Source organism: Oncorhynchus gorbuscha, linkage group LG04 (genome assembly GCF_021184085.1).
Source record: "Oncorhynchus gorbuscha isolate QuinsamMale2020 ecotype Even-year linkage group LG04, OgorEven_v1.0, whole genome shotgun sequence".
Lineage (NCBI taxonomy): Eukaryota > Metazoa > Chordata > Actinopteri > Salmoniformes > Salmonidae > Oncorhynchus > Oncorhynchus gorbuscha.
In genome coordinates, this window is record NC_060176.1 from 64,096,111 (window position 1) to 64,106,524 (window position 10,414).

A 10,414-nucleotide genomic window follows, 5' to 3' on the forward strand; every position below is an offset into this window, starting at 1 on the left:
ATGCAGAGAGGGAGGAGAGGAGGGTTGAGGAGGCAGAATCAGGAGATAGGTTGGAGAAGGTTTGAGCGGAGGGAAGAGATGATAGGATGGAAGAGGAGAGAGTAGCGGGGGAGAGAGAGCGAAGGTTGGGACGGCGCGATACCATCCGAGTAGGTACCGGTCAAGAGTTTTAGAACACCTACTCATTCAATGGTTTTTATTTTTACTGTTTTCTACATTGTAGAATAATAGTGAAGACATCAAAACTATGAAATAACACATATGGAATCACGTAATAACCATAAGTGTTAAATCAATCAAAATGTGTTATATTTGTAGTATGTACTGTTGTACGCTACTTATATACTTCAAATAGCCACCCTTTGCCTTGATGACAGCTTAGCACACTCGTGCCTTAAGGGGTCCTAAAATTCCAAATCAAATAGTTAAATTATCCTTGGTATGACCATCTTAAAACAAGGGGTCTTTATGGTATAGCTGACCCTACTCATTCCTAATTAATTCTGGATTTTAGACAAATCTGACAAAGTTGACCAAATCTCCATACACAAGTGTTGAGATAAATGTTAAAGTCAGAGGGCTATTGAAAGAAACATGATATGTTTTCAATTATTATCCATTATTTTTTAAGCACTTTTTGGGAGAGTTTGAAAATGGGATCCTTTGCTCCGGGACAAAGGCATTTTCAGGCATAGAAACAAATAATATTGAAAGTATATTGAATATTAACCCACAAAAAGGTTTTCCTTACATAATTTAGCTAAATATACATTTTAGATCAAAGAATGCAACAAAATCACTTTTTCAACCATTAAAAAAACTTTTCCTACTGGACAGGGAGTGCCCCGACTTCCACGAATCCATGACCCAATTTCCTGCTATTTGACACATTCTGCCATGAGGCTGAGCTAAAATTTAGCAGTACTAATTTAATGTAACAAAAAAATTATGAATGGCTTATGTTTTCAGTACCATCTGCGTGGCTCGACCAACCTCCGGGAGTTTAGGGCCCCCCAAAGCTCAGGGGTGTGTGTGCCATTTTTTGTGTTGCTATGCCAGTGATAGAACCCCGGAATTCCTATAGGATTGCAAATCACCCAAAGTTTGCGCTTGTATGTATTTCTTTGATAAAGACAAAGCAACCAGACATTTTCCTGTCAAAAGGAAATCATTAGTAAAACGGACATTAACTTTATTTAAAGTGACTACATTTACTCAGAAGACTTTGTATTAAAACATATTCAACTAGTTTGTCTGGGTTGACAGTATTTATGGGCTCTAAACATGTTCTATACTTTATTCAATGTGCATGACAATTTTGTTCCACTAATAATCAAGCTAAACACCAAATGTGCTCCATGTCATATAGAACTCATGGATCCTGTAATGTACTTTGCTATCTCAGTTTGTGAAACAGAATAATACATTTTCTCATTCACATTTAAGGAAATAACCATGATTGTTAATGAGTTGTTGCATAATCTGTTAGGATTATATATTGTCAATGATAAATGTATGTACCTGTATTTTCCTTCCATCAATGCTTCAATCTGTCAAATAAAATAAATACAAAAATCTCTGATATACAACTTTTCTTCAAACACTTCCCATTAGTATTTACCTATTTAGAATCACACAAAGCTTAGTCAAATTGCAAATATCAGTTTGAGATGTACATACACATAGTGCTTTCATTTACTTTGAATCATTTTACAGTATTAGATTGTGTGTTATTTTGCTCGTTTCATATCATTAACATACAGTACATGTACAGACTCAGCAGGTAATGATGACCAGGTTGGGAATACATAGCTTGAGTGTGACAGTTATCAATCCAGACAAACACACATTAATGCATAAGAGGATAATACACTTATAAATACTGGATGGGATAATTGAACTTTCTAATGTAATAATACTCCCCAGATGCAATAGTTACACATTTGAATGGATGGACATCCCTACATCCTAACAGGCACACCTCCTGCTGGTGGACGTTTCAGCTGTGTCGTTAGTGGCAGCACTCCCATTGGCTGCCTCTGACGCAGGCCCCTCTGTGCTCTGCTCCATGCGTCTCATCACCAAGTCCAGCAGAGTGGTCACTGCCTGGTCCACCTCAGCCCCTGTGGCACTACTCGTCTCAAAGTAGGGGATACTAAGCAGGAAGGGAGGAACTTATTTTACTGAACACTATACTGAAATGAATGGATAAAGAACAGTTCACTTTCGGTTTATGTATTATTAAGGTCAGTTAACTTGTGGTTTATTTCTAATAGGGTAATTTCTAGTTTAAAGATGCTTAAGAATATCCATAGACCTTGGCTTGTAGTAGATCACAGATTCCTTCTTTGTAAATTAGAGGTATTAAAATAGTGAGCCTGTTTCCAGCATTGGATCTGGATCGGTATAAATGCTTTACAGTGGTGCTGAAGGTATGAACTCAAACAACCTCAGTTCATGTTAAGGCACTGGAGAAGTTAGCCATGCCAATGGTAAGTGGACTAGCCAGCCATTTTATTGCATTGTACGGTCAGATCAGATTTCATAGAGGCAGCAGAGTTTTGTCCTGAGCAAGCAAGTATTGATCTCACTTACCCATATCTGTCCGCCAGGTCTCTGGCTTGTTTTCCTTGTACATCTCTCAGGTTTTTAAGGTCTGCTTTGGTGCCAACTAAGACTATGTCTGGACTGTCACAATAGGCATTTGCCTGCAGCTGACCTGAACAATCATAACAAGACATAATACAATTTCAGTTATTTATGGATATGTCAATTCATATTTGAATCACAGGAAGCTACCATGCTACCAAGATAATTTACTATAATGCCCAGTGGTGAAAAAGTACCCAATCGTCATACTTGAGTAGCAGTAAAGATCTCAATAGAAAATGATTCAAGCAAAAGTGAAAGTTACCCAATAAAAAACCTACTTGAGCAAAAAGTCTAAAAGTATTTGGTTTTAAATATACTTAAGTACCAAAAGTAAAAGTATAAATAATTTAATATTCCTTATATTAAGCAAACCAGAAGGCACCATTAAATAAAAATGTATATAATTACGGATAGCCAGGGGCACGCGCCAACACAGATATCATTTACAAGCGAAGCATTTGTTTAGTGAGTCTGCCAGATCAGAGGCAGTAGAGATGACCAAGGATGTCATTTTGATAAGTGTGTGAATTGGATAATTTTCCTATCATTTTGGGTGTCAGGGAAAATGTATGGAGTAAGAAAAGTCAAATCATTTTCTTTAGGAATGTTGTGAAGTAAAAGTTGTCAAAAATATGAATAGTAAAGTAAAGTACAGATACCCCCAAAAAACTATTTTTACTTAAGTACTTTACACCACTGATAATGCCAAATACAAAACTGAAATACCCAATCAATGTGGTCAGTCTGGTTCTTAAAGGATGTACTAAATGGATGATTCACAGACATACTCATCCAGTTCCTGACATTCAGAAAACTCTGCTGATTGGTTAGATCAAACATGAGCAGGAAGCCCATGGCATCTCTGAAGAAGGCTGTGGTGAGACTTCTGAACCTGGAATTTATACAATTACAATGTTCAAATGCTGGTAAAGCGATGGATATGGACTATCATTGAAAATCCCTATCTTACAAAATGTACTGTCTGCTTGTTTACGTGGCCTACCTCTCCTGCCCTGCTGTGTCCCAGAGCTGTAGGTGCACTTTAAAAGTCTTCTCTGTCGTTCCATCAGAGCCAGTCCCCAAATATGTCTGAAGACATAAGATGTCAAATAAGTGTCATATCAAGAGCTAGGACCAAAGACACTCTTTGGTTCTAGAATTTGTTTTACCAATCCAATATACTGTTATAATTAGCGGTCCAAGTCCCGGAGTGGCTTGAAATTACAATTGTTAGGATTATTATTATCCTATTGTTGGAGCACTATAGAGCTTAAAATGGTAAGACCTCATAGAGACCAAACTGGTGGGATGGTGTACGTTGGTGGACAAATACATCTGGTTAATATGGGTGCAATTCAGCCCAAAAGGTGCCACTCAGGCTCCTGAGTAGCACAGAGGTCTAAAGCACTGCATCTCAGTACAAGAGGTATCATTACAGTACCTGGTTCAAATCCAGGCTGCAGCACATCCAGCCATTATTGGGAGTTGCATAGGGCAGCGCATAATTTCCCAGCTTTGGCCGGGGTAGGACATCATTGTAAACAAACATTTGTTCTAAACTGACTTGACTAGTTCACTATGAACAACTTTTGACTTCAAAAGGTCAGCCCCGCCTCTTCATTTGACCTAGTCACAGAATTAGGTACAAAGGTTTCTCTTTACCCAATAAACACATTTTCCTCTAAGACCAATGACATCACCATGACGGATCATCTGACATTTTGAAAATGTAAATATTTCCAAAATGTTCAACTCTTCCTCAGACACCGCAAAACCGATTTCTCAGAAACTTGGTATACAGCATCTATAGACCAATATCGTTATATGCTCCATAAATGAAGTTGAGCCCCGGCCTGACAATTCAAGTCAATCTTGGAGGAAACGGAGCCCCCTCCTGGCCATTAATCTCAATACTCTACAATGTTACCTGAAGTGTGCACTTGTCCATTACCAACATGTAGTACGTTTACACGCACACTAATACATCGATATTAAAGTGATTATGGCAGCATGCAGATTATGAAATCGTAATGTAAACACCTTACTCTGTTTATCTTAAATCGGCATGAGGTCAAAATCGAAGGTAGCATCAGCCGATTAAAACACCTGATTTTCTGAGCATTCTCTCTTATTATTAGGACATGTAAACGCCTTAAATCGGCATTCCAGCGGTGTATCTGATATGCGCAGATCGGCGAGTTAGGAAACAACTGAATGTATTCGTCTTAGACGTAGTTTCACATACAAACTTTACATGATCGAACTCAGAATCAAATATGCTTCCCAAAAATAACATGGTCGCTGTAGCAGCATTATTAGGGAAATAGTCATTCTTGCAAAGCTTGTTTACGTTTTAATCAAACTATTATATTATTCTGACTATCCACAATAATCACATTATTGTTTACATGTAACCATACGTATGGATTCAAGAGTATAAAATTGGTGCGAGTACCAGAGATGAAGTCAGGACCGGAGCCCTTTAGATCCAAACTAAACTTTCTAACACCCAGACCGAGGACCAGTGGATCGAGACCATGACCAAAACAAGACCAGTTTAAATGGGTAAAAATAAGATCCATGAGTAGTTTATAGTTATGTTAAGTTCAGTACATTTTTGTCATTTAGCAGACACTCTATTCCAGAGCAATTTAAAGTAGTGAGCGCATACATTTTCATACTTTTTCGTATTGGCACCCCGTGGGAATCTAACCCACAACCCTGGCATTGCAGGAGCTTTGCTCTACCAACTGAGCCCCACAGTGCACCATAGTTTAACACAGTACAGTAGGTTTTATTTGAACCTTTATTTAACTAGGCAAGTCAGTTAAGAGCAAATTCTTATTTACAATGACAGCCTAGGAACATTGTGTTAACTGCCTTGTTCAGGGGCAGAACGACAGATGTTTATATTGTCATGGTGGTCCTCTGTAGCTCAGTTGGTAAAGCATGGCGCTTGCAATGCCAGGATAGTGGGTTTGATTCTCACGATCACTCAAATGTAAATAATGAATGCACGCATTACCGCAAGTTGCTTTGGATAAGAGCGACCTGCTAAATGGCAAACATTACAGTGTTACAAGATTGAGTCAAGACTGGAACCTGCAATTCATGCATGCTCTTGCAGTGTTCAACCCATTTTTTTCTGTGACCTTAGGCCTTCGTCTTGTAATACATGACAGCCCAGGTTCAAATCCCACCACTGCCAGGTTTCAGATAGACATCCCTAGACAGTGAGGGATTGTTGGTGTTGTACCTGAACTGAAATCTATGACTTGTAAAATAAGGCAGAATATTTGAGAAGGTGAGAAAGGCTTGGACCCCAGGTCATCGCTGCTTGCAGCTATATTTCAGTTGATATTACGATTCCTTGTAAAAAACAATCAACTGTTCAACCTTTTGGATTTGCAGAACTACATTATCATAAATTGGAAGCTGTGGAGCAAGGATGACTGAAAATTAATTTGATCTTTTAAATGAATGTCATGGGCTACACACTGGAGTAAAGCATCACGACTCACCACTCTCTTTTCCCTGAAGTCTATTCCCACTGTGGTGGTGAACTTGTGGTTGAACTTGTTGTCTGTGTACCTGTAGAGGAATGTGGTCTTCCCTACTCCAGAATCCCCTACCGACAGGAGCTTGATCAGAAAGTCATAATCCCAGTCAGTCATTGTCATTGTGCAGCCTCGTACTGAACCTGCCCTAAAATATTAAACAAAAGTACCATATTATGGTCATATTCTTACTTGCATGTAACATGCTTTTGCATAGAGAACACAACTACATTACATACATTACTGTAAATAGTGGTACATTCACCATTATTATAGTAACAATAAATACAGTTGTGTCACTATTACATTGCAAGGACTTCAGAAGATTCTATACAGGTCTTCCAGAGGACATTACAGGCTTGATGTGCCCTTAACTACTTGGAAACAGTCATAATATACAATGTAATTACAGTACTGTTAATATAGCCAATATACTGCAAATTGCCTTAACATTTAGAAACAGGCAAACAGGTCTAACAGAACACATAGCTGAAATTCCCAATGAGTGGCTTCATGATCACAGGGGCACAAGGTTCCGCCCCTTTTGTCTCCCAATTTTCACCGAAAAGGACATACCCAAATCTAACTGCCTGTAGCTCTGGCCTGAAGCAAGGATATGCATATTCGTGGTACCCTTTGAAAGGAAACACTGAAGTTTGTGGAAATGTGAAAGGAATGTAGGTGAATATAACAATAGATCTGGTAAAAGATAATACCAAGAAGAAAACAATTATTTTGTAAAAAAAATCATTGTACCATCATCTTTGAAATGCAAGAGAAAGACCATCATGTATTATTACAGCCCAGGTGCAATTTAGAATTTGGCCACTAGATGGCAGCAGTGCACGCACAAAGTTTTTGACTGAATGAATTAACCATTGCATTTATGTTCAAAATGTTGTATCAAGACTGCCCAAATGTGCCTAATTTGTTTATTAATAACTTTGTTAAAAATTGTGCACTCTCCTCAAACAATAGCATGACATTCTTTCAATGTAATAGCTACTGTAAAATGGACAGTGTAGTTAGATTAACAAGAATAAGCTTTCTGACAATATTAGATGTGACTATGTCCTGGGAAATGTTCTTGTTACTTACAAACTCATGCTAATCGCATTAGCCTACTTTAGCTCAAACATCCCATGGACAGGCTGTTTTAAAAGCTGATCAGAGAGGAGCTAGCACATGACTTGACCCAGCTTTCACATGATCAGTCAAGTGGCTGTCCTGTGTGAGCTGTAGGAAAACTCAACTGTGGCTTCTATTGATGCAAGGAACTTATTTCATTGTCCACATACAGTATAATCTCATATAGTTCTGAGAGAGAATACAAAAGAGCACAAAGATCTTGTGCTCCTCTTACTTATCCAGTTACACCGGTAACTTTCTTATTTGAGAAATGAAATGACAAAGTATTGTGTAGTCTGATGGATAGAAAGGTCAAGTGGAAGAAAATATCAAAAAGGATGTTTACATTTTTACATCATTACCATCATGGACATCAATTGACCCATTACGAGTTGAGAAGTCGAAAAGCACAACCGTCTTGATTATTTCAAATGTTTTGTTTATTTGCAATCTGTGTCATTCTTAAGAGGCCTGTCATGAGACTCAGATTCCTTAAAACACTGAAAAAGGGATGAGATGCCCTCATTAAATACGGACTCATTGCCCGTGTAGATTATAAAAAAGATCCTTGCTCCGTTCATCTTTCCCTCAATTATGACTAATCTCCAAGTCCCTGCCGCTGGAAAACATGCTACCACCACCATTCTTCACCACCATTCTTCACCGAAGGGATGGTGCCAGGTTTCCTCCAAACATGGCGCTTGGCATTCAGGCCAGTGTTGGATGTTGGTTTCATCAGACCAGATAATCTTGTTTCTCATGGTCTGATACTCCTTTAGGTGCCTTTTGACAAACTCCTAGCGAGCTGTCATGTGGCTTTTACTAAGGAGTGGCTTTTACTAAGGAGTGGCTTCCGCCTGATTAGAGTGCTGCAAAGATGGTTGTCCTTCTGGAAGGTTCTCCCATCTCCACATATGAACTCTGGAGCTCTATCAGAGTGTCCATAGGGTTATTGGTCACCTCCCTGACCAAGGCCCTTCTCCTCCCTCAGTTTGGCCAGGCGACCAGCCCTAGGAAGAGTCTTGGTGGTTCCAAACTCCTTCCATTTAAAAATTATGGAGGCCACTGTGTTCTTGGGGACCGTCAATGCTGCAGAAATATTTTGGTACCCTTCCCCAGATCTGTGCCATGACACAATCCTGTCTCGGAGATCTACGGACAATTGCTCCGACCTCATGGCTTGGTTTTTGCTCTGACATGCAGTGTCAACTGTGGGACCTTATATAGACAGGTGTGTGACTTTCCAAATCATGTCCAACCAATTGAATTCACCTTCCAACAGGACAACAACCCTAAGCACAGTAAGACAACGCAGGATTGGCTTCAGGACAAGTCTCTGAATGTCTTTGAGTGCCCAGCTAGAGGCCGGATTTTAACCTGACCGAACATCACTGGAGAGACCTGAAAATAGCTGTGCAGCAACGCTCCCCATCCAACCTGACAGAGCTTGAGAGGATTTACAGAGAATGGGAGAAACTCCAAATACTGACGTGCCAAGCTTGTAGTGTTATACCCAAGAAGACTCGAGGGTGTGTTCGCTGTCAAAAGTGCTTCAACAAAGTACTGAATAAAAAGGTCTGAATACTTATGTAAATGTATTATCAGTTTCTGAAAAACAGTTTTTGCTTTGTCATTATGGGGTATTGTGTATGTGAAAACCCCCCCAATTTAGTCCATTTTAGAATAAGGCTGTAACGTAACAGAATTGGTAAAAGTCAATGGGTCTGAATACTTTCAGAATGCACTGTATATTGTTTTATAATATAATAACTGAGAACTAACAATCACCAAAATAAAAGCTAAACAGTCAGGGGAATTGAAAATGAATAAAAACATTGCATTTAAGAGTATTGATTTAGTTATTGAGTTTGACTAAAATAACACAGCATTAGCCATGGCAAAATGCATATAATTGCGGGAAATTATCCTTAAAAACTGCAACATTTTCTCTCAGCTCCATGGCAAAATATGTTGAATTGCAGGAAATTAACTTTAAAACTGCAAAAATATATCTCGGCTCGGAAGAGGATTTCTGAGAATTGCAGGAAATTGGCTTAAAAATGCTAAAATTGCAACAATAAAAAAACACCAAGATGGGGGCCTCTAAAGTGTTCTGCTAAATGCAGCCAACCTTGCCCAATACCACGTGCTCTGCCACGCCCACCACCACAGCCCCTTTTTGATCCAGAAAAAAACCCTGAATTATGTCAGTGGCATGTGTTTGTGATGCCAGAAATATTTGAGCCATAGAACAAAATCAAATCAATCAATATGCAAATTCTAATGATAAATGGCCATTATGCACATAAGGAAAGTCTCACATAGCCTTTTCAGAAAATGTAGGCCAATGATAAAGCCCCCAAACAATATAGTGTGACAGACAACACAATCAATGCCTGAAAGATTAAGCCAATATGCCACACACTGATGCCGCTGAATAATTAGATGAACTTTACCAAGATTTGACCAAAACAAATAAATTCAGTCTTACCGATTTAGCCAGAGGTACTGCCAGCTTCCATTCAGGGAGCTCAACCCGTGCTTGGTAAACACACAGTGGGGGGAGACATGCTGTTGATTGAACCTTTTCCCCCTCACATGCTATAAAGGAGGAGTTTCCAGCTAAAAGAAACAACCACAGAGTGCGGTGTTCACAGACCTTGTGCTTTCTGGTATTTCTCAGGAGAAAAAAAAAGAAAAACTAGATTGAGGCCCTGCCCACAAATAATGTCCTGCTGTGGATTTCAGTGGAAATCAGCCAACTGTAAGCTTTGTAAACCCCTTAAAAAGGCCCCTTCTCCCGCTTATTCTTCTGGAAGCTCAACAAGTAGGCTAATTGTTGGCTAATAGGAAAAACTCAGTTTTTCCTATCTAAAAAGTATCTATTAGGACATAATGAAGTCAACTTATGGGGGGGAACATGTATTGTGTCATCCACTGTATGTAGATAATTTTTATAGAAGGTCTACACTAGATAAATTGTATATTAACCATATGACACAGAATTGTACACCTGGGAGCATAATCATCTACGTTTTAAGGCTCTGGCTTAAACATCACATGTCATGCAAACTAAT

General features: G+C 39.0%; 1 protein-coding gene across 1 annotated transcript; it reads right to left on the reverse strand.

Moving 5' to 3' along the window:
• Positions 1-1,185: 1,185 nt before the first annotated feature.
• Positions 1,186-10,411, reverse strand: LOC124034495 (ras-related protein Rab-27B-like). The gene is made up of 6 exons (XM_046347762.1): positions 9,829-10,411; positions 6,174-6,357; positions 3,656-3,741; positions 3,441-3,544; positions 2,596-2,719; positions 1,186-2,155 (listed from the first exon to the last, which is right to left on the reverse strand). The coding sequence occupies exons 2-6, from the start codon at positions 6,330-6,332 to the stop codon at positions 1,969-1,971; spliced, it is 660 nt and encodes a 219-aa protein (XP_046203718.1). The 5' UTR covers positions 6,333-6,357; positions 9,829-10,411; the 3' UTR covers positions 1,186-1,968.
• Positions 10,412-10,414: the final 3 nt, after the last annotated feature.